Below are 25,312 nucleotides of genomic sequence, written 5' to 3'. Positions count from 1 at the left end.
GAGAGACAGAATGAAACAGAGGGGCCTCCACGGCAAGACCCCCTGCCAGGGCCCCCATCAACAACCCCCAAGTCACTCCAGACTTCAGAGCAGGGAAACACGTGCTGGTGTCGTCTGGCCCAGAGAGCATCTCTGCCGTGAGCCAGAGATCGGCCATTGGTCAGAGAAGGTCACAGAGCACTCTCTCCACCAGGACGTCCTCCCAGGTAGCTGACAGTGTCCCAGAGCACCCAGTGCTGTCTGCAGCAGGAGCTACACCTGTGCCCCTCGGTGATCGGGGTGGACACTGATTCTGGGCCTCACCACAGTCCAGCCTGACTGCACCTTCCCTTTGAACTGAAACGGAGAAGCACGCGTGGGTACAGCTGGGAGACGCCTGTTGTGCTGGACGGGACACTGGCCTTAGTGTGACTCCCATGCATTTTGCAGGTGGAACTAGGGCTACTAACCAGCTGAACTTAAATCGGGGACGTAATTACAGGGCCCTTAAAAGTCTGTCAGAGAGATGAGGCTTAGGAGGGACCTGACCCTCCCTGCTGGCTTTGAAGAGGGTGCTGGGGGGACAAAAGCCAGGAACATGGGTGGCCCGCAGAAGCTGGGAACAGCCCTCGGCAGCCAGCCCACACGGAAACAGGAGCTCAGTCTTATAACCACCAGGAACTAAGTTCTGTGAACACCCTGGATGAACAATGAATGGATTCTCCCTCCAGCCTCTGGAAAGGAACGCAGCCCGGCCAACACCTGGACATCAGCCTCGTGAGACCCAGTGGAGGCTGCAGCACTTCTGGCCCACAGAGCTGTGAGATGACACGGCTGTGCTGTTTCCAGCTGCGAAGTTTGGGACAATTTGTTATGACAGCAATAGGAGACTAATATACCCACCAACTGTAAGCCTCCAGCAACCCATCTGCAAAACCCTCGAGAACAAATTTCCCCCGTGGTAACAGTCCAGATCCTCTTCCAAACACAGCATTTTCCTTCCTCATGATTCAGCTGGGCTGACCGTCACCAGTGAGAGGGATCCAGCCCGTGTCACACACACAGAGGAAGATTTGACAGGGATGCTGGTGGAGACCAGCCTCCTCCCCCCACCTAGTTCAGCAGGACCTTGACATTGGGGAGGGCAAGGGAGCAGGGTTGAGGATGCAACCTCTCTGACCCCAGGATCTTCATCTGCAAAGGGGCTTAATGCCACGGGGCTTCTGCGAAAGCACAGCTGGCACCTGGCACATACTCGTACTCAGTCAAAGGTGGCCAGTGAGGGAAAGTGAGATTGTGTGGGCAGGACACCAAGCTGCCAAGAGCAGGTAAGGCCCGTGGCTGGCTCTCCAGCCTCAGAGAAAGGGGCATGAGCAGAGGGGCCTCCCCACAGGGAGGGGACGGCTGAACCAAGGTGGGAAGCCCCTTCCTGAAACTCTACATCCTGCTTGGTACTTGGCTGTGTTCACTGAGTGAATGAATGAGGGAGAGATGCCGCTTTAGGCGCAACTTATTTGATCACAAGCCCTGTCTCAGCACCGGGCAATCCCTCGCAGGTCGGCACTCGCTGGATTGTAGCAACGGAAGAGGACGAGGGGCCCGAGCTCCAATTTCCATGGACACCTGCCTGAACGTGCAGACGCGAGCTGCCCACCATCCAGGGAAGGGGCTCACCCCCTGGCAGGGTCTCTAAGGGACTAAGGGACTCAGAGCAAACACCCGGCCTTGTTGAGTTGGGGGAAAAAACCAAAACCAAAACCAAAACCACTTGCCACCCATACTCCCAGGGACAAGCACCCGGACAGCATCTGCAATGGAGCATGATTTTCTCTTTCACCCTCTGCCCAGCGACACCCTTCTTCTTACCATACATTAGGGCTCAGAGAATGTTTTTTTTTAAAAAGAAAAAGAAATTAAGGCATTTTGTAGCTAAGGCATGTGCCCACGCATGCACACGTACACGCTTGCAGATGCCGTGTGATTAATTAAGCAAATAAAGCTGCAAGCCCTGCTCCCAGGGATGGGGAATGGCATCCACCCAGCACAGAGTCCCCGGCACACAGCACCTCCCTGCCCCCTCTAGCCAAGGCCTCTGTCAGGTTCTGCTTAATGAGACTCCAGCAAGTCCGTGTTCAAATGAGCTACATTCCTAAATGAACAGGACACCATTCAGAATCTCAACCCCATCCCAGGGGTGCACAGTCCAGTAGAAAAGGAAAATAAATTAATACCTTCGTGAAACAGCCCGGGCTGCTGCCAGGCTGGCGGTGGGAGGATAGCGGCTGACCTTCCCACTGGTGCAGAGCAAATCAGGGAACGGGAAGCCTGCACGCTCCCGCAGAAAAATGTAAAAATATGCCTGCAAGTAATGTCTAAAGATGTGGCCAGGCAACAGGAGAAATGAAAAGACGCCAGTGAGCTTTCAGGTTAAACCAGTTGGCCAGCTCCACGGTCTCCTTTTTTTAAAGGTCTAAAAACCATCTTAACGACTGTGCATTTGAATTCTGCATTGATTTCAACTTGAAACCCTCCCCTCTTACATTTTTTCAAAGTAGGAAAGCACGTAGGGAAGGAACAAGCACAAACTTCACCCATCACTAAACTAAAAGTTACTTTCTAAAAGATAAACCGCACTTATGTTCATTGAAGTGAGCGTAACCGACAGAACCACTCTCAACCTGAAGTGTCTGGAAAAGTCCTTTTGTGAGGAAGGGAACACCTAGGACACCCGGATTTCTAAACTGTTTCCGTATAGAAGCAAGACTTTCTCACTCTGTTTTGCACGTTGAAACTGAACTGGCCAGTTGGATCCCAAGCAATGTGACCACAGAACACAGAAAGCTAAAAAAAGACACCATGCTGAGAATACACCCCTTTCTTAAAGGCTATTTTTAGATCCCTAGAGACAGAGAGGGTTTTAATTGGTATTCTGTGCCAAAATTAGAAAGGCAGGGTCTGAGGAAGGTTGCCAAGGGCCTGGGGTTTACCTTGAGGCACAACTAGTTCCCTGACGGCAAGGCTGGGCCCGGGGCCAGGTACACACTGCCCTGACTGGCCCATCCTCCTGAGAATGGGACGAGGAGCTCATCCCCCGGGGTTCCGCCGAGGACTCACGATTTTGCGCTCGTAGAAGGCCCCGCTGCTGTAGGTGGTGGCCAGGGTGGACGCACACTCCTCTAGGTACCAGGGCTTGTAGCCGTTCTCCGTGGTGCTGCTCACGGAGATGGTGTAGATGCTATTGGTGTAGCCGTCGCAGGAGCAGTGGTCCCCCTCTCGGCCGCCGTTCCCCGACGCCCAGACGAAAATGGAGCCCAGGCCCTGCCGGCCCTGGAGGGGAGAGGACAGGCGTCAGCCCACGTGGACCCCCAGCTGGTCTCACCCCTGTCCAGTGTCCCCCTCCGCTCCTGAAGAGGGAGGGGGCCGAGGAAGATGCACTCAGACCAGACAGAGGCCGCCCAGTGTGTGGTCTGTGGGCTGATGGGCTCTGGCGTTCCAATTTTCATAGTGTTGGCGGCAACAGCCATGACACCATAGAATCACAACGTCATACTGAGAAGCTGGCCCAGAAAGTCCTCCCTGTTCTTCACGGGAAAATCAAGGCCCTCACACAAGCTGCTCTGTCCCAGAGCAACACCAGTAATTTCCACTGCAATGATCCACGATCAGAAAGACCAAGCAGCGCCCCCAAGTACACTGAGATGAAAGCTGACGGCTGAATTTATGACATTAATTTTTCTGGCGGAGGAAGAGGGCAAAAGTTCCTGAAAACCCAGCTGCAGAAGCATCGTTCCTGGAGAAGAGCTCCTTGAAAAGCGGTGGGCCCAGGATTTGCAGGAACAAGGGCCAAGGGCCAGAACACCCCGGGGCCATCCTAGGAGAGTGCCCCAGGGCTTCCTCATGGGTCAGTGTTGAAGCGGCCACACTGCTAGCGCAACCAAGGCCAGCGGCTTCACCTGTGTGTAGGTTTTCACATTTAAGGACACACACGTGACAGCAAGTCTCTGTAAGACAGTAGCAGGTCAGGGGAGCTCCTGCAGCCTCTCCAACCCACACCCATGGGATCCAACCAACACTCATCCCAGCCACAAACACCAGCTAAAGAAGAACACCAGTTCCAAGACGGAACCGACCCGTTCGGTCTGAAAGGCTGGACCGTTGGTGGGCACAGCCAGCCCCAGAGAGAGGTGCCAATACCCATCTCCACGTGGGCTGGTGGCTCCGGCATCCTTGCCAAGGATACTCCTGTCCAAACATACAGGAGGAAACTGACACTCAGGCCCAACAACTGGCCAATTTAAAGAAAATTTTCAACAAAATCCTACAATTCCCCGTAGCCCAACTGAAGCCCTGCTTCTGACAGGATGCCTGACACACCCTTGGAGCTCAAGTCCACGCGGACTGAGGGCACCCACCTGCTCCAGAAGCACCAGGACACCCCACTTTTGGACCAAGTAGACCACAGGTCCCCACCCTTTTGTGCCTATTTGTCTTCACTCCCACATCTGCACCAGTTCCAACCTGAGGCTCCAGGGACAGCCCAGTCCCAGGGCTCAAAACTGCCTCATCCACTCCGTTTTCCACATCTCGAAGGTAGACCTGCCCAAACGGCCAACAGCTCGACAGAAAGGTTACTTACAGTTAGCAAAAATGGCAACCTTCTGGAAAAAAAAGGCACAAAGGACTAAGGACATGCGTGTGTCTGTGCCCATAACTACCTGTAGGAAGAGATTAATCAGAAGCTCGTTCAAATCAACGAAAATTGGAATGAAAGGGTGTTGAACCCATCAGAGCCTGTCTTTATTTCACCTCCAACTCCCCACCTCACTCCAAATTGTTTATCAAAGGCTGTCATTTTGCAAAGCAGAGCAAGCGACCTTACTGCTCCAGCAGCATGGAGAATGGCCTCAAAAAGCACTTCTCACACTTGTGAGGAGAATCCCTGGGGGTCTCGCTACATCGCAGACTTGGGCTCAGCTGGTGCAGGTGAGCCCAAGATTCTGCACTTCTGACAGGCTCCCAGGTGATGCCAGCTCTGCTGCTTGGGACCCCACTTTGAATAACAGAGGCCTAAATGCCAAAGACTTGCATCTCTTCACCTTACACTTTGCAGGTACCACTAGACCCATGAGTTCTCACAGGCATCAAGGCGTCCAAAGCCTCTTTCCCTTCTGAAAACAGTTTCCTGGAAAGGGAACGTGGGAACGAGGCAGAGGAAATACCCAGGTCTGGGCCATCTCTGAGGACTGCATTTTCGCTTTCCGGGTCTTCTGTTCCTATGGAAGCCACAGGACAGAGGCTCCAGGGGACGTTTCAATCCTGGCTATGAACTTGCACTTCTGTTCAGGAAGCCACCACACCTCAACACCATCGGAACGTATTTGAGCATCTTGCCTGGGAAGCGGAGACCTCATCCATGGACTCAGAGGGCTAGCAAATGCCCGGCATCTAGACAAAGCCAGTGCTTTTAGCCACAGTGACACTGACTCTCCCCTTCTGGGTGACAAGCCACACGAGGACCAACATCAAACACATCTTTATGCCAAAGTACAGGGTCTGATGTCTCCTACCACCAACCCACACCATCTACCAAAGATGAAGTCAGATTTTAGAGAAAAAGGATATAGGTGACAAACAGGGCATCGAGGAGGAAAAACAGATGGGAGAATGTGGTCCGGTCTGAGATCATCAAACCTCTAGGAGGATTTTCAGTGACAACTTCAGACAGCTGCGATCTAAGGCTCCCTACGTGGCATATTTTATTCAGAATGACTAAAAAAAAAAAAAGAAGTGACTTCAGTATTTCAAGAAACTGTGACAAGAACCACATGGTTCTCTCCGCACCTTCCACACTCCCCTGAGGGCTGGATGAAGCCGGTGTTGCTCAGAATTCAGGATTGCTCCTCTGTGGGGCACCACGGGGGGATGGGCAGAGGGCGATAAGGGCTGCTTTCACTAGAATCCTCGGGTACTATTTTATTTATTAACCACATTTTAATCATGCATGGTTTACAATAAGGTAAGAACTTTAAAAAAATGTTTAAAAAATATAGATAATAAAATGGGCTTGACCTGGCCCCCCGTCCTGTTTCCTGTAGAAGTCAGAGGTATAAACCCTGCCTTGGGGATGCCTGGACCTCCTGACCTAACCCTGCCAGCATCGCCGGGCCTCCCAGGGCCATCCGGACGCTGACCACAGCTCTGTGTCTGCTCCAAGAAGTTGTCCTCGCCCATAAATCTGCCTTGCCACCGTGCTTGTAAGAGCTGGGACATCTCCAGGCTTTTCTGACTCACAAGGACCCAGAACTGATGACCACAGAGTGACTGGGCTGGACCTCCTGAGAGGAGCCTGCCAGCCTCCTCTGCTCCCCCTCAGCCGGTGGGTGGAGGGCCCATGGTCAGATGTTTGCTCGGTGTAGCCCCCAGTGGGGTCCACCCCAAACACACTGGGCTGCGAGCTGGCAGGGAGGGAACATGGCCAAGACCTGCTGCTTCGGGGGTGCTGGGTGAGCACACTCTCCGTGATGGACGCAGACAGCTCCACGGCTCGGGGTTCGTGTGAGCAGGTGGGCCGAGGCCCAGACACCCCTTCCACCTGTACTGTCCCAGTTAACAGGCCAGGTGGTTAGTCTAGGATCCCCACCACCCACCTGCATACACCCCTCAGCTGGGGGCAGTCAGGCTCCAAGGCTCAGAGCCAGGGGGCTGGTGAGTGACCAGCTGGTACTTTCCGGAACAGCTACTCTGTAATGAGGCGATGTCCTTCTGCTCTCATTGGTGGATGGCCACTTCCCTGAGCCCCCAAATGACTTCTCCCTCGCTCTGGTCCTGGCACCATCGCCGTCCTGCTTTGGGGCTCTCCCCTGTGCCACTCTAATTTTGTGTGTATGCTGCTCGAATTTATTTATTTATTTTGGGGCCACACTGCACGGCATGTGGGATCTAGTTCCCCGACCAGGGATGGAACCCACGCCCCCTGCAGTGGAAGCACGGAGTCTTAACCACTGGACCGCCAGGGAAGTCCCTCAAGTTTATTTATTGTTACCTATGTGACAAGATTTCTTCTTACCTATATGACATGTTGGTTGTTTGATAAGACATACTGCGAAACAGCATGAAGATGGTCCCGTATTTGTTTCTAAAAAAGGTGAGTGAACCCAGTTCCTTCCATATGCATAGAAGAGTTAAAAGAGCATTTGAAAGATCATCTTTGGGTTTGTCGGACTGAGAGTCTTTTTAATATTCTTTTTGGCTTTATTCCTTCTGATTTCTCGCTGTTAAATATTTTCACTATTCCCCCCATCCCTGAGGCTACCTCGCAGCTCTGGGTTACTCACACCTTTTTAATGCCGTACTCGAAGGCCTGTCTGGCCAGTCGGCCGGGCCCGTCCACCGTCTTCCCGTCGTCATCCGGCCCCCAGCTCGCACTGTAAATGTCGATGTAGTTGGGTCTGATGCCCAGGGACTTGGCCTCCACCACGTCGGTCACGTCTCCGTCCAGCATGCGGATGCCTGGAAGCACAGGCCCATGACAGTCGCATGAAAGGTGGGTGGGTGGGGGGTTCCATGCGGATGTTGGTCCCGCACGGCCACTGGTCCCCGTGTGGACCGTGGTCCCTGCACAGCTGTCCGGGGAGCTGGGCACAGCATCCGGGCCCCATGCTTAGCTGGGACACCAAGCTACTGGAAACTCCTGCTCTTAGAACTTCGAAAGTGTACTCAAACACAATGTCAGAGACAGTCACGGCAAAACAAGAGTGAGATTAGGCCCGGGTGACATCAAAAACTCAACGAAAGTACTCACAGCCACATGGGTGCTGACCGAGGAAGGGGCTGAGGTCATCAGAGAACCAGCTCCTTATAGCTGGACGGCCTTAAAAGGGACCAGCAGAGATAGATTTCAACACCATCCGCTTTACCTGCCAGCTCTCCATCTATTTCCCTTCCCCTCATCCCTGCCTACCATGGATTGAATGCTTGTGTCCCTCCAGATTCATACGCTACAGCCCTAACCCCCGAGGTGAGGGCATCTGGAGGTGGGACTTTAGGAGGTAACTAGGTTTAGGTGAGGTCAGGAGGGTGGCCCCAGGGCAGGATTAGCACCCTTCACTGGCTTCCTGTCCCCTCCACCGTGTGAGGACAGCCACCACGTGGGCCTCATGGGGAACCAGTGGGCCAGCACCTTGATCTTGGACTTATAGCCTCCAGAACTGTGGGACGTAACTGTCTGTGATTTGGGCCTCCCGGTCTATGACCACCTGAGTGATTCAGAACCTCAGGTGCCTGGCAGTACACAGCGTGGGGATGCCACCATCGTTCAGACATGGAGACTGCAGCACAGGACAAGTGGGGGTAGACGCCTTGTCACCCCCTCACCCACGAGAGGGACATGGGGCAGGTCACGGGGGAAGCCCTGCGTTGACCACCAGTCGTGACCAGCTAGTGACTGCAAGAGCTACCTTGTCTCACTAAGCTTCTGTTTTCTATGAACTGTGATGATGAAAATGATTGTATCTATAGAGGTGCCATAAACACTAAAAAAGACGGTTCATATAAAGTGCCTGGAGTGCAGTAAGTACCCAGTGTGTGTCAGCAGCTAGTCTGACTCCATCTGTAGAAACGGGGATAGTGAAACCTACCTCCGGGGGTTGTTAATAACTACTTTTTACCTTTATTTTTAAAACATTTACTATTTGACATGTATGAAGGACTGCCTGGCACAAACATGTTAGTTATAAAGCCTAATAAAATAACAGACACACATGAACATTCATCTAGGGAAAATATGAACTTGAGCCACTGTGGCCTCAACCCAAGTCCTGCCCCTCACGGAGGAAACTGCTCAGAATTTTGGACCAGTCCTTCCATTGCCTTTAGAAACGGGTGTTTTAACACAACTGTGTGCATGATATGCTGCTTTGCTTGTACTGGGCATTCACCCTTTCTTGGTTACGTATGTTGTAAACATCTCCCAGTTGATGCCTTGTCTTCTCACTTGTTATGGTGTCTTTTGATAAAGAGAGGTTCTTAATTTCAAGGACGTGGGAGCCAATTTCCCTTTGAAGGTCAAGGGGGTTATAACGAGGGCCAAATCTTTTCTGGGTTTGGGGGCATCTGTCGTGGGGTGGGGCCACTTCTGCTGCATCAGCTCATCGCACTTTCTCCTTTCTCAGATTTCTGGGTGGACGAGGAGACTCAGAGTAGCCCCAAGTACCATCCTTCTCAGTTGCTAGTCTATGTGCCCAGGGCCTTCGTCTCTTTGGCTGCATCAGAGACACTGGGCCCAGAGGCTCTTGGAGCCACAAACCCCAAAGAGAGGCCATAACCAGTACAGGACATTGGCCGTGTGATGTGGCAGAAGTGGGGCCCCAGGCAAAATAAAGAGCAGCTCACAGCTGGGGGAAGAGAGCAGGGGTCAGACAGTCCTGGGGTGGAATCTCATCTCGGCTGCGTGTGACCTTGGCCCAGGGTCTCAAACTGTCTGAGCCCTTGTTTTCCACAAAACTTACCTGCCAGGGTAGTCGGGGGAATCAAATATTTGTTAAGGCCCTGGGGCCCTGTGCTTTTTGAGAAATGGCAGCTGCTTTCTTTATGCCCTTCTATTTGGCAATGGATTTTCCAGGGCAAGAGACCCCGCCGGTCACACTGTAGCCACAATCAATTCCGATGTCCTAGGGGTGACTTTTAACCTGCTATCCTAGGACTTCTCCATGCCAGTGATAGGTGTTGGGATGCCTCTTTTTGAACAAGAACAAGATGCCAGATGACATCTAAAATAAGTAAAAACATAAGACCAGAATGCTTTCCCAACACTTCTCACAGTGCTCCTCAACTTGGAGGAAGAGTGACTGACATGTGAGAAAGAAAGCATAATGTATTTAGATTTTAATGAAGCATCTATTTTCCCCAACACTGACAAGTTGCCAACGAGGAAAAGGTAAATATTTTCAGTGGAAACCTGCTGTTCCAATATTAGCTTTAAATGCGAACGGCTCTCTGGAAACGCCAAACTGAAGAAAACAGTCATTTCTCCAATGAAAAAATAAAGACCCATTTCCCATAAACTGTCAGGTACAAAAATAATGTGGACAAATCATTTGGATGGCAGATCCACTCATAGTTGTTAGCGTGCTCACGACTCAGCAGTGGGCTGGGTTCAGGGCTCCCAGGGGAGGATGAGCAGGCCTGAGCCATCCACTCCAAGGGCCTGTCTGCGGCACCAGGTGGGAGGAGTGTGAGGAGGAGGAGAGCGGGGCTTTGCAGGGCCCGAAAGGTTTGTGTTTGGGTGGACACCTCCTAGTGCTGCCAGGGCTCAGCCCCCCAGGGAAGAATCACACAGCCTGGCTCGCAGGAAACAATAAACTTTCCATAAACTGGCCTGCACCCAACAATAGTTTCAAGGCCCCAGGAGAACCTGATGAAAGCAATGATTTTACAAGACTCTTGATGAAGTTAAAAAAAACCAACTGGGACTTCCCTGGTGGCGCAGTGGTTAAGAATCCGCCTGCTAATGCAGGGGACACGGGTTTGAGCCCTGGTCCGGGAAGATCCCACATGCCACAGAGCAACTCAGCCCGTGCGCCACAACTACTGAGCCTGTGCTCTAGAGCCCACGAGCCACAACTACTGAGCCCGTGTGCCACAACTACTGAAGCCCAGGCGCCTCGAGCCTGTGTTCCGCAACAAGAGAAGCCACCGCAATGAGAAGCCTGCACACCACAACGAAGAGTAGCCCCTGCTCGCTGTAACTAGAGGAAGCCTGCATGCAGCAACGAAGACCCAACACAGCCAAAAATAAATATAAGTAAATAAATTTATTTTTTAAAAAACCAAAACACATTTTTTTTCATAGTGACCCGTCCTTCCTCCCTTTTCCTGCTCCTAACTTATGGTGGGACTTTGCAAACCACAGGCCTGTATAAGGCAAGGCAAACCCGTGGACATGCAGACGCCCACGTGAAGCAGCCCGGGACACAGCATTTCCCCTGAAAACGTCCTGAAGAAGTTCCATGTTCAAAGGCAATGGATTTGTCTTCTATGTCTGTGAGTCTCTTCCTGTTTTGTAAATAAATTTATTTGTATTTTTTTTTTAGATTCCGCATATAGGCGACATCATATGATATTTGTCTTTTCCCAAAGGAGAAAAGGGTGGGGGATAAATTAGGAGTTTCGGATTAACATACACACACTACTAAATATAAAATGGATAACCAACAAGGACCTACTGTATAGCACAGGGAACTCTACTCAATACTCTGTAATAACCTATATGGGAAAAGAATCTGAAAAAGAATATTTATATATAAAATATATATAAAACGTAATCACTGTGCTATACAGCTGAAACTAACACAACAATGTAACTCAACTGTACTTCGATATAAAATAAATAAATAAACAATTTTTAAAAAGTAAACAGGAAGATCAGAGTGTGCTGGTTTTGGAGACGGGGTCTTTAAAGGGGTAATTAAGCTGAAATGAGGTCACACGGGTGGGCACCCATCCAACATGACTTGTGTCCTTTTAAGAAGAGGAAATTCTGACACGGACAACACAGACTAAGGGATAACCACGAGAAGACACAGCGAAAAGCAGCCGTATGTGCTGGTCTAGAGAGAGGCCTCAGAAGAAACCAGATCTTCCAACACCTTGATCTTGGACTCACAGCCTCCATAACCAAGAGAAAATACATTTCTGTTGGTAAGCCCCAAAAAAGGTAACAGGAAGAACACACACACACACACACACAAGAAGTCAGCCGGTTATTAATGTTTGCAGGAAGGCAGGGGAGCAGGACACGGGGGCCACTTTTGTTTATTTACAAGTAATGTATTTTGCCTTCAGCAAACGAATGGCAATGCTAGAGCAATAGCGGCAAGTAAAATGAGATTGTTAGCTTCCTGAGTGTGACAAATAGGCCTCCCCAACAAATTTTGCTCATTAATTCTGAGTTTATTTTCATAAATCCACAGAGAATTGGTTTTTGTTTTTTTTTTTTCCTCCCCCCACTAAAACTACAGTACATTCTGTTCTACCAACAGTCATTCTGGGCCAAGTGAGGTTGCAACAGTTGTTTAGAAATGTTAAAAACCTAAAAGGTTTCTGTTAACTCTCATTATGGCCTAAGACAAACAGGGCTCTCAGATCTCTAAATACACCCACACGTGACAGCCTCCTCCTAGGACCCGGGGCGGGGGGCATGGTCGGCTGGGTTGTGAGCCACATCTGCACTTGCCATTGTCACACGAAGTGCCTGGAGACCCGCGGCTGATGGCCAAGCCAAGTTTCCCCTGGCCTTCTGCTAGTTTCCCAATCTCCCTCTGTAGTGGAAACACAGCTAGAGCCAGCGGTGCCCCAGGGAACTCACGGGCCTGTCCTGCCATGGAGCCCTGGGCCCCTCCTAGGTAGGTCTTGAACCGGGTCTCTTATCTTCTGTATTCTGATGCTTTGACATCTTGGGGCCTTGCTGACCCTGCAGGGACCGACACCCCCATGCCCCAGGGCTGGCCAGTTCCTGGATATGGTCCAGAACTACCCCAGGAGCACATCTTTCCTATGCAAACCAACCAATCCAGAGCTCACACCCCCAAGCACCCCCCTTTATGGGGCTTTTACACTTGGGGTTACTCTCCACCTGCCCTAATCACCCCAGGGCCAGATACCATACAACCAGGGGCAGCTCCTAAGCCCTGAAATGATTCAAACTAGCCCATCCTAAGCCTGCTCACCCCACCTCGCCCATTCTTTCCTGCAGAAACCACAATAAAGGCTGAAGCCCACAGGTCCCCTCGCTCCCTCTGCCCCCTGACCAACCCTGGTGCTTTTCCGCGTGTCCTCCACGCCAGGCATAACCCATCCTCTTGGGAACTGTGAGTAACAAACTCTGTTCAATGGCCATTGTCTCCTGATCTATGGGCCTTGTCATACCTAAATAGTAATGAAATCTCTATTTTAAAACAGGTCACTCTTTCATAATCAGGTTCTGCTGATTTTTCAGAGAACTATAAAAGAGTAGAAGAACCTCAGCAATGCTCTAGAGATTTGAAACACAGACTGACTTTCGTGGTCCCTCCACCAGGGAGCAGGGGCCAGAGAACAAGGCGATTCAGTGAGAGCTGGCAGCTTGGGACAGGGGACAGAAGAGCATGATGGGGACCTGAGTATCCATCCTGCAAGTGGGGACACGAGGAGCCCTAGCGGATGTGCACCTGTGACAAAGACGTGAGCACATGCCCTGAGCTGGCCTTTGACAGAGACCAGAACACGGTGGTGATAAGACAGTCACACCACCCAGAACAGAGGCCACCGGCTTGTCACGTAGGCTTGGATGTGCTCCCTGTGCTCTCCCCAGCCTTCCTCACACACCCCTAGAAGCAGAGCTGCTTCCCGCTCAGTGTCTGTGAGGACAACCTCAGGAAGCCCAGCACGCAGCCTAGAACCGGCTCACCTGTCCTTGGGGCGGGGGGCTGCAGGGCAGCGTGGCGGGGGCATGGCCACCAGGGGGACACGGTGCAGGAGCTGTGGCCACGTTTGTCCCTCTCCTCCTTCCCAAGGCTCCTCTTAGCCTCGGGGTACCACACCCAGCAGGCGGGGAGTCTCTGATGAGAATGTGGGGCTGTAGTTGCCCATGGTCACTAAATCCCCCCAAACCTCGCAAGGCATTTAGAATCTTCCTGCAGTGGAAAATGCACTTGGAGCCTTTGAAGATTAAATTGTAGCTTAGGGCTTCCCTGGTGGCGCAGTGGTTGAGAGTCCGCCTGCCGATGCAGGGGACGCGGGTTCGTGCCCCGGTCCGGGAAGATCCCACATGCCGCAGAGTGGCTGGGCCCGTGAGCCATGGCCGCTGAGCCTGCGCGTCTGGAGCCCGTGCTCCGCAACGGGAGAGGCCACAGCAGTGAGAGGCCCGCGTACCACAAAAAAAAAAAAAATTGTAGCTTAAACTGTCCTCTTAAAACACTCATAAGCCTAAACTGCTTAATGGAAACGCTAATGAGGCTGAATTCTGTAAGTCTGAATTAACATAATAACTAATACATGGGCAAGGATTAATTTAGCCGTTATGTACCTAATAGTCTCACGTGTGTGAAAAGAAAGGCATGATTCAGTTCCCCAGTCAAAACAGAACAAAAACACCAACAGGAACTGGCCTGCTGCTGTTTCATTTTTCCTTCCCAGAAACAGTCAACAGACTGAAAAGATGCACGTCCTTCATGCAGCCTGAGCAGAGAGTTTTCCAGTTTCAGGGCATCTGCCAGGCCCGGGAGGGGCTCCTGGCAGCCGCCCATGGCCCTGCTCCCTAGCAGCTTTGGGATCTGTCCCTTGGGCCAGGGGTGCTTCTCCAAGCTGGACGCAGGACAGGCTGTGCTCCAGTTGACACCGTCCTGACCCAGGGAAGTGTCTGAATCTTGTTAAGCATCAGTTCAGGGGAGCAACTCCCCAAAAGACTGATGCCCTTTAGAGTTAAAGGGGTGAGGGCTTCACTGCCTGCCTTGCAGGTTCCCTGACAGAGCAAGTTCTGCTCAGGCCGGGGTGGGGTGGACAGCTGGCTGCCCAGAAAGCCTGTCTCACAGGGTGCTGGGCGAGGCCATGAAGCCAGGAGGATGTGATGCAGCGGCCGGGCTCACACCCAGGGGCCTCTCAAGGCACCGGCAGGGAGGGCCCTGCCTATGGAGCTCACCTGGCAGGTGAGATGATGGAGATGATGATGATGATGATGAGCTGAAGGCTGGTAGGTGCAGGCAAGTCTGAGCCCACCCACCACCAATGCTGACCAGAAGCAGATGGGGAAAGAGGGAAGGAGCATTACAGGGAGTGAGAAGGGGAAAATCAAACATAGGGTTGAAATTAAAAAAAAAATAAAAAAGGTTAACAGAGTGAGAGAGTAAAGAGAGGTTAAGTGAGGAGAGAGGACGGGGTGAGGCCCACCATCCTTTCCCTCCACCTCCCACGTTGCCCCATTATTGGAGGAAGGACAGAGCACACAGCTTAGTACATTTGAGGCTGAGAGAGAAAGCAAGGCTGAAATATCTTTGGAAGGAATGTGAATGCAAACAAGGAAAAGAATACACGTGCACACCACGGACCCTTCCTTCCTGCTTCTGTTCCTGCTCACAGGGCTTGATGACAGCTGTCCTCATCCGGCCACCACTGTGTCCAGCATCAGAGACCCGCAGCCACAAAGGGACAAACCGGGCTCCAGGTCAGCAGGCCTGAGTTCACATCCCGGCTCTGCCTCAGCAGCTGTGTGGACCTGGACACGGCAGGCAACTTCTCTGGCTGTCACTTTCGCCGGGTGTGAAGTGGCCATGATAATATCCAACTTGCAGGATCATTCTGAGGTGCACAGACGAGTATACATGTCTGGTGAAGCATCTGGTAAGTAACAGCAACCAGTGATAGCACTCAGCACCATCACAGTAAAAATACTAAGGAGCTCGGACCACGAAGGAAAACCAAGCCCGCGGTCCACCTCTACTACGGGCCCGAATCCCTAGAAATAACAGGAAAAAGAGAAGAAAACGAATAAAACTGTAATAGCCCTGGAAACAAGACTGGCAGATGAGATGTCCAAGGAACTGTGGGAAGACAGCAAGTAGATGGGATGAGGCTGCAGGAGGAAGCAGGGCCTGGGCGAGGAGGCTGCTGCCGAGGGGAGAGCAGTGCCAGAAGAGCAGGGCAGGGGCACCCAGGCTGGGCGTGGGCAGCGGCAGGCTTCATTCAGAGGCCGAGAGGCAGGACAGAGCCCGGGGATGGGGAGGCCACCACCACCCTGCCAGACTTGAACATCTCTCAACACTCGACAGAACAGCCAGACAGAAAATTAGAAAGGATGAGGAAGAACTCAACACCATCAACCAACAGGTTCTCAGAAACATTTTTAGAACATTCTCCTCAACAACAGAATACACATTATTCTCAAGGGCCCACAGAACATATTCCAAGATAGATTAGACCCTGACCTCAATGAATTTAAGAGAACTGAACTCCTACAGAATGTGTTCTGCAACCACAATGGAATCCAACCAGTAACTGACGAGGGACGGAAAACAGAAAAATCTCCAAGCAGCTGGAAACAAAACAACACACTTTAAAAAAATCCACAGGTCCAAGAGGAAGTCTCAAGGGAAAAACGAAACAAAACATTGAACTGAATGAAAACGAAAATACAACATACCAAAATCTGTGAGACACGGCTACACTATTGCTAAGAGGAAGATTTATGGCACCATTATTTACATCAGAAAAGAAGAAAAGTCTCAAATCAGTAACCGAAGCACCCACTTCAAGATCCTAGAAAATCTTTAAAATAAGTCCAAAGCAAGAGGAAGGAAGGAAATAATAAAGAGCAGAAAACAGTGAAATTGAAAACAGAAAAACACTAGAGAAAATAAGTGTAACAAAGAGCTAATTTTGTGAAAAGATCAATAAAACTGATAAACTTCCAGTTAAGAATGACTAAGCAAAAAAAAAAAAAAAAAAAAGACACAAATTACCAATATCAGGAAAGAAACAAAGACTATATCCACAGATGCTACCAACATCAAAAGTGTAATAAGGGAATATTACAAACAACTCTACACAAATAAACTTCATAAATTAGATGAAATGCACCACTTCCTCAGAACACACAAACTACTACAACTCACCCCAATATGAAAAGGATAATTTGAACAACCCTATAAGAAATTTAGTTTGTAATTTTTAAAAAATGTCCCCGCCAAAGAGATATGGTTTCACTGGAAGATTTTACGAATAGTTTAAAGAATTAACACCATTCAACACAATCACTTCCAGAACATAAAAGAGGCGGGAACACTTCCCAATTCATTTACTGAAGCTAGGATCACCCTGATAGTACAAAGACAATACCAAAAAAAACAAAAAAATGAGCAAGAGAGAGAAAGAAAAATAAAATTACAGACCAAGAAACCTCATGAACACAGACACAAAAATCCTTAACAAAATATTAGCAAACAGGTTTCAGTAATATATATATAAAAAAGGAGACACCATGACCAAGTGGGGCTTGGTCAGATTCAGTACTGGATCAATATTCAGAAATCAACCAGTATAACCTACCATATTGACAATTTTGAAAAATCACATAATCATGTCACTCAATGAGGAAAAAGCAGTGACAAAATTCAATACCTATTCATTTAAAAAAGAAAAAAAAACCCTCCCTAACTACGACTAGAAGGGAACATCACCAACTTGCTAAACAGTATTTACAAAAAAAGCCTACAAGTAACATTGTACTTAATGGTGAAAGTCTGAATGCTTTCCCCTAAAGTCAGGAACAAGGCAAAGATGTCTGCCCTAGGTTGGAAGTTCTAGTCACGGCAACAAAACAAGAAAAGGAAATAAAAGGCATAAGGATCAAAAAGAAGAAATAAACCTGCCCTTATTTGTAGATGACATTATCAAGTATAAAATCTTAAAGAATCTACTCCTAGAACTAATAAACAAGTTCAGAAAGGTTGCAGGAGATAAGATTAACATGCAAAAGCAGTTATATTTCTGTATGTTAACAATGAACACATGAACATCAAAATTAAAAATACAATGCCTGGGACTTCCCTGGTGGCACAGTGGTTAAGAATCCACCTGCCAATGCAGGGGACACGGGTTCGACCCCTGGTCCGGGAATATACCACATGCTGTGGAGCAACTAAGCCTGTGCGCCACAACTACCGAGCCTGCATTCTAGAGCCCGAAAGCCACAACTACTGAGTCCGCGTGCCACAACTACTGAAGCCCACATACCTAGAGCCCGTGTTCCGCAATGAAGAGTAGCTCCTGCTTCGTGGCAACTAGAGAAAGCCTGTGCACAGCAACGAAGAAAGAAAGAAAGAAATACAATGCCTTTTATCATTGCTTAAATAAAATGAAATACTTAGGTATAAATCTAACCAAACATGTATAGGACTTGCAGAGTGAAAGCTTCATAGTGCCGATGAAAGAAATCAAAGAAGATCTAAAAAAATGAAGACAGATATTGTGTTTGTGAAGACTGAACATAGTAAAGATGTCAATTCTCCCAATTGATGTACAGGTCTAACATAATCCCTACGAAAACCCCAGCAAGATATTTTTCGTAGATATTGACAAGATAATAATAAAACTTGTATGGAAAGGCAAAAGAACTAGGAAAGTTCATATAAGTTTAAAAAAGAAAACTAAAGTGGGAGCAATCAGTCTACCCCATTTCACAACTTTTTGTGGCTATAATAATCAAGACTCTGCTGCACTGGGAGAGGGACAGACACATAGATCAATGGAACAGACAGACAACTCAGAAATAAACTCACACAAATATGCCCAAATGACTCTTGACAAAAGTGCAAAGCAACTCAGTGGAAGAAAGACAGGCATTTCAACACATGGTGCTGGAGTAACTGGATGACCATAGGCAAACAAAACAAAAAACAAACAAAAAAACCCCTTGACCTAAGTCTGATAACTTATACAACATTAACTCAAATTGGATCTCTCAAAATGAAACTCAGAATATAAAACTTTTAGGAAAAACACAAACAGAGAATATCTTTAGAATCTAAGATAAGGCAAAGAGTTCTAAGATTGATACCAAAAAACATGACCCTAAAAGGAAAAGTTAATAAACTGGATTTTATCAAAATTTTAAAATTTTACTCTGGAAAAGACCTGGTTCAAGAGGATGAAAAGACATCTTACAAAATGCGAGAAAATATTCACAAACAACATAATCATCAAAGCGTAAGTAGCTAGAATATATAAAGATCTCTCAACACTCAATAGTTAAAAATTAGAAAATGAGAAAAAGACATGAAGAGACATTTCACTGGAGAGGATAGATGGATGGCAAATGAGCACATAAAAAGATACCCCACATCACTAGCCTTAGAGAAATGCAAATTAATGAGATATTATGATATACCTATCACAATGTCTAATACAAAAAAACAGTGACAATACCAAACATTGGCAAGTATGTAGAGAAACTGGATCATTCATACATTGTTAGAGGTCAAATGGTAGAACTTCTCTGAAAAACAATTTCCCAGTTTCTTAAAAGAATAAACATGTACTATTATACAACCTGGCAACTGCACTCCTGGATGTTTATCCCCCCAAAATGAAGACAATGCTCACACAGAAACCTATACAACAATGTTTTTAGGTGCTTTACCTGTAATATCCAAAAACTAGAAACAACCCAGATGTCCCCTAATGGGTGAATGGTTAGACAAACTGTGTCACATCCATACTATGGAATACTACTTATCAATAAGCTACAGATATACACAACAACCTGGATGAATCTTTGAAGAACCATGCTGAGTGAGAAGCACCAATCCCAAAGGTTACATGGTATATGGTTCCTTTTTTTTTTTTTTTTTTCCACTTGTTAGCTTATGTCTCTCTGGGCATCATTCCTGGCACGTGGGGCCCCGCTCTCTGGAACCTTCACTGGCCATCCTTTCCTCATTTCTCCCCTGGGCACAAGAACCGCATAGGTAGATACGTCCACCCATCTCCCGTATCTGTAGACGCCTCCTGCCTCTTGTGCTATTTGGCCAAACTCTGATGCTTCCCCCAGTGTCTTCATCTCTGGGTCTGTCCCAGTGGAGCCTTCCTCCCTGGGGTGGGAGGGAGGCACACTCTGGAGGCACGCTCCTCCAGAGCCGTGCCTTGCTGCACGACCTCTACCCTGAAGATGGTGGCCCTCCTTGCCCGACCCACCAGCTAGCACCCGCGGTCCCCCACCGCATCTGGGGAACTGCGGGCCCCTGCTTCTGAGGACCCCCTCCCACACCTAGGATCACCCAGGGTCCCTGGGCAGCGCCGCCTTCCCCAGGCTGGCCTCACTCGCCATGTGGCCCTGGCCCTGAGCTGGGGCAGCTATGAAGGAGCCGGAGGTAGAAGCACAGCATGTGGCCCGCAGAGCAGACCCAACGACTAGAGTCACCTCTGATGCGGACTTGGGGTGGGGGTTGGGAACGCATCTCCTTTTTTTTTCAGGTTTTATTGAGATTTATTACAAATCAATTAGACAATAATAATCACAAAACTAAGGTCAGAAATTAAAGATAAAAAGTTATTCTGGAGGGAGGGAGATGCAAGAGGGAAGAGATATGGGAACATATGTATATGTATAACTGATTCACTTTGTTATAAAGCAGAAACTAACACACCATTGTAAAGCAATTATACTCCAATAAAGATGTAAAAAAAAAGTTATTCTGACCGCATAAAAATAAAAATTTTAACGTCAATATTAAATAACAATTATTAACAAACTGGAGAAAAAAAGATTTGAACATAAAAAAGTTAATAATATTTCTATTGATTTAAAAATCAATATATGCTAGCCAGGCACTGATTGCAACCTCTAGCTAAAAGTGAGTAAGACATCTGGGGAGGAAGAATCTTGAACTTCATTTCTCCACAAGTTTAAAAATAAAAGAAAAAGAGATTTTTCAGTCAATTCTTTTGGACTCAAAAATTTTGGATTTTTGTTTAAATTTTAATCTCTCTAATTCCGTCTCAGGAAGTATGATGGGGGAAAGTTTACATTTAACTCTCTGGCATCTATAATGCTGATATTAATGGAGCATCTTTATGTATACATTGTAATTGGCGTATTTCTATTTATCAATACCATGATTTAATCCTACCACAGAGTATTTAACAAACTCTGTTGGCCAGTGTGGTTGGGTACTCTGTAATAGGAAACAGAGTGATTTCTTAATGCTGGTCACTAACTGGTCCTTAGAGTTAATTCACTTTTCCAAGAGGAAGACATTCCCAGAACATTCCTGGTTCCCAAATTATGGTTCCATTTAACATCATTTTTGAAATGAGAAAATTATGGAAATGGAGGATAAAGAGTGGTTGCCAGAGGTTAAGGAAGGGACTGGGGCAAGAGTGGTTGTGGTAATAAAGAGGCACCATGAAGGACCCTTTTGTGACCCTGTTCTGTATCTTGACTGTATCGGCGTCAGTATCCTGGTTTCAACAAGAGATGTAGTTGTAGTTTCAACAAGAGATCACCATGATGGAAAACTGGGTAAAGGATACACTAGATTTCCGTGTATTGTTGCTTACAATTGCATGTGAATCTATAATTATTTCAAATACACATTTAGTTGAAAACATCAACTAGAAATCCTAGAAGGTAACTTCTTTTCAAAACGTAAAAACTGCAAAGATAGGGTGTGTCAGAGAGCTGGTCAACTGAGCTTAGGGATTCTCTCAAGACCTAAGACAAAGGGTCAAAGGGATAGAAAGTCTGAAGAGGCCAACATCTAGTATTTGTCTAATAAGAGTTTTAGGAGGATGGAATGAGGAAAAATAAAGCAAAAGAGTCAAATAAATAACAGAAGAATTTCCTGAAGCCAAGCACAGAAGTCTTTGAATTTCAATCTCAAATCTAAACAACGGTGACCAAAGAAACTGGCCCACCTTTACAGTTAAGTTCACATAATTGTTGGAGTATAATGAAAAATGGTTAATAACTCACTGAGGGATAGGCAGGAAAAGGAAAACAAATTCACATCAACACACACACAGGTCAAATCCCAGAACAAGAAAAGATAAAAGAATCCTGAAAGGTTCTGGAAGAAGAAGAAAGTGATCTGAAAAGGAACAAAAATTAATATTGGCACCAGATGCCTCACCAGAAACACTGCAGCCAAAAAACCAGGGTACAAGGTTTTTGAAATTCTCAGTGAAAGTTATTTTGAACTTAAAATTTAAACTCAGCCTAATTTGTTGGAAGAAAATAAAGACTTCAAGAACTCAGAAAGTTTACTACCTAGACAGCCATCCATATATACGGCAAGCATTCAAAAATATCTTTCGAAAGAATGAATGGCTTAGTAGAGAAAAAGATCTTGTAAACTAAAAAACTTAGCATAAAATAAAGAAGATTAAAGAAAAAAAGGTGACCAAAGAGGGACTTCCCTGGTGGCACAGTGGCTAAGAATCTGCCTGCTAATGCAGGGGACACAGGTTCGAGCCCTGGTCCAGGAAGATCCCACGTGCCGCAGAGCAACTAAACCTGTGCACCACAACTACTGAGCCCACATGCCACAACTACTGAAGCCCACATGCCTAGGGCCCGTGCTCCGCGACAAGAGAAGCCACCGCATGAGAAGCCCGCGCCCTGCAACGAAGAGTAGCCCCAGCTCGCCGGAGCTAGAGAAAGCCCGCACACAGCAACAAAGACCAAATGCAGCCAAAAATAGACAAATTAAAAAGAAAAAAACAAAAAACTCTTAGATGGTATCAAAAAAAAAAAAAAATGAAGCCAGATACATGCTGATTGCAAAACTAAGGTTAAAAATAGAGGGATGAAAAACATATGAAGAAAGTGACGATAAAAATAATTTAACAGGTGTGGTGATATTACTATCATCCAAAAAATGATTAAAGGCAAAAAGAGAATAAGACAAAGAGGGGATTTTTACATTGATTAAAGAAAGGCTCATGACATCAATATGAGATGATAACTTTTGTACATCTTATAACTATGAAATGCATACACCAAAATCTGAGAGAAATCGACAAATCCACAATTGATATGGAGACTAACATCCCTTCTCAGAAACAGACCAGGTAGACAAAACACAAGACGCCCAAACACCTGAATGAGCTTCTTGCAGCCACAGGTGACAAATGTGGCCCCTACAGGCACCAGGCAGGCAGGATGAATGGCTGATGTGGACAGGTGAGAGGGATGGTTAAACCATCCTTTGGAAGGGTAGCCACTGTGCAGCCCCAGCTAAGTGTCGCCATGAAGGAATGAGGGTCCAGCAGAGCCAGAACTTCTGATTTTTTTCAAGAGAAACCCCAAATCCCTATTTTCTACATAAAATCTCTTGATTTGTAAGTGTTTCCTCGAGTTAAAAAAAAAAAAAACAAGGGCTTCCCTGGTGGCACAGTGGTTGAGAGTCCGCCTGCCGATGCAGGGGACACGGGTTTGTGCCCCGGTCCGGGAAGATCCCACATGCCGTGGAGCGGCTGGGCCCATAAGCCATGGCCGCTGAGCCTGCGCATACAGAGCCTGTGCTCTGCAACGGGAGAGGCCACAACAGTGAGAGGCCTGCATACCGCAAAAGAAAACAACAACAACAAAAAAACTTATGTGGGTTGTACAAAACATATCTGCAGGCCAAGGCAGCCTGTGGGCTCCTGGTGGCAACCTCTGATCTAATTTACATAGACTTTTGTACTCAATAAGCACAGAATAAAACTACTCCTAAAATACTCATTGGAATGTTGACAAAAACTGAACATGTACTGAACCACATAAAGAATTTTTTAACAAATTCAGAAAGGCAGAAATTATACAGAGAGCAGTCTCTGATCCCAATAAAGTTAAAAATCAGCAACAAAAGGAGCACCAAAAAAGTCTATGCAGTTGGAAAAAAACTTAAATCCCTTATAAATAACTTTTGAGTTATAGAGAAAAAAATCAAAGCCGAAATTAAAAATTATTCAGAAATGAATACCAATAAGAGCACTGTATAATCAAGCCAGAGATAGGTAATGAGAGGAAAAAAAACGTTTATTACTTATTAAAGCACATCAAAGCCTGAAAGTAAAGAACAAAACATTCTATTCAAAGGAGTTAGGAAAAAAATAATACAAATTTAAAAGCTGGAAGAATTAATAAACAAACAAAAATAGCAATTCATGAGTTAGAAAATAAAAGAACTCAAATCAAAAAATAAAAATCGGTCTGAGCTGTGGGAGGGAGATGAGGTGGCTTCCAGGGGTTGAGAGGGTGGAGCTGGGACTCAGGCTGAAGCTGTGTTGGCTGGCGACCCCGTAGTTCCCGGGCTGAAATCTGAAACTGGCCCCATTCAGGGAGGGCAAGGAGAGCGCAAAGAAAGAGGCAGATTGCTCTGGACTGCCAGGAGTAGTGATGGCTCCAAAACGGCTGTGCATTCCACTGCCTCCGCCTGCTCTCCAGAGGGACAGGGCAAAAAGCCGAGCTCTTCAGGGAGGAATCAGGGGGACCAATTAAACACCTGGAAGCCAGAGGGGGTGGCAGGGGATGCTCAGTGAGGTATGGAGGAGACTGGCAGAAGGAGAAGGAAGGAGCTGGTTCAAGATGCTGGCATAGGAAGATCCTGAACTCACCTCCTCTCACGGACACACAAAAATCTACAGCAACATATGGAAATATTTCTTCTGAACAGAACCTGAGAAGTAGCTACAGCTACTCCACAACAAAGGATAAAAGGGCCACATCAAGGTGGGTAGGAGAGGCAGAGACATGGTCTCACCAAACCCACCCCACCCTTCACTGCCAGCATAGAGACCCACAGTCTGGAGGGATCTCACAAATACATAACTTCTCCCTGAGGAGCCAGAGGGTTGTTGTCCCATGTCAGGTACCCCAACCTTGGGGATCTGCCATAGAGAGACAAGCCCCCCATATGTCTAGCTTCGAAAACCAACAGGGTTTTTTTTACTTTTTGGCTGTGCCGCAGCATGCAGGATCTTAGTTCCTTGACCAGGGATTGAACCCGTGCCCCCTGCAGTGGAAGTGCAAAGTCCTATTTGCAAAGCAGAAATAGAGACAGAGATATAGAGAACAAACATATGGATACCAAGGGGGAATGGAGGGATGGAATGAATTGGGAGATTGGGAGTGACATATATACACTATTATGTATAAGATAGATAACTAATGAGAACCTACTGTATAGCACAGGGAACTCTACTCAATGCTCTGTGGTGACCTGAATGGGAAGGAAATCTAAACAAGAGGGGATATATATATATATATATATATATATATATATATATATATATATATATATAAAACACTGATTCACTTTGCTGTACAGCAGAAACTAACACAACATTGTAAAGTAACTATACTCCAATAAAAATTTAAAAATAAAAAATAATAATTAAAGAAAAAGAAGGAAATGGGAAGGGGAGCAAGAAGTGTTCCCTACCATAAAGACTCCACTTAAAGGGAATAAAAATCAGTGGGTAATTAACAGTACCTTGAAAATTGATAAACAATTCCCATCCACCCACATACAACTTGTAGTCAATAAAAATGTTTCATTTTGGGGAAAGTGAAAAAAAAATAATTAAGGGGGTTAGTTTTAGCCATTAAGGAGTTTGGGGGTGAGGTAATTTACTTTTGCACCTGAAAATACATTTTCAATAAAACTGAAGACTAAATATCTTTATATGGAAAAAAAAGAAAGAAAGAAAACCAATGGGGCTTATGTCCAGGAGACCATAGGGCTGTAGGGAATGGAGATTCTGCCCTTAAAGGGCTCCCATGCAGATTCACTCGCCCCAGGACCCAGCACAAAAGCAG

General features: G+C 47.2%; 1 protein-coding gene across 3 annotated transcripts in view; it reads right to left on the bottom strand.

Moving 5' to 3' along the window:
• The window catches only part of PCSK6 (proprotein convertase subtilisin/kexin type 6), a 188,231-nt gene that overhangs the window by 72,761 nt on the left and 90,158 nt on the right, over window positions 1-25,312 (bottom strand). For all 3 annotated transcript variants that reach the window (XM_065901446.1, XM_065901447.1, XM_065901448.1), the window contains exons 7-8: window positions 7,316-7,488; window positions 3,094-3,306 (exon numbers count right to left, since the gene is read on the bottom strand). In XM_065901446.1, the coding sequence (XP_065757518.1) occupies window positions 3,094-3,306; window positions 7,316-7,488 (386 nt within the window). The remainder of the gene's footprint in view (window positions 1-3,093; window positions 3,307-7,315; window positions 7,489-25,312) is intronic.

Source organism: Phocoena phocoena, chromosome 2 (assembly GCF_963924675.1).
Source record: "Phocoena phocoena chromosome 2, mPhoPho1.1, whole genome shotgun sequence".
Lineage (NCBI taxonomy): Eukaryota > Metazoa > Chordata > Mammalia > Artiodactyla > Phocoenidae > Phocoena > Phocoena phocoena.
This window is presented reverse-complemented; position numbering and strand designations above follow the sequence as displayed.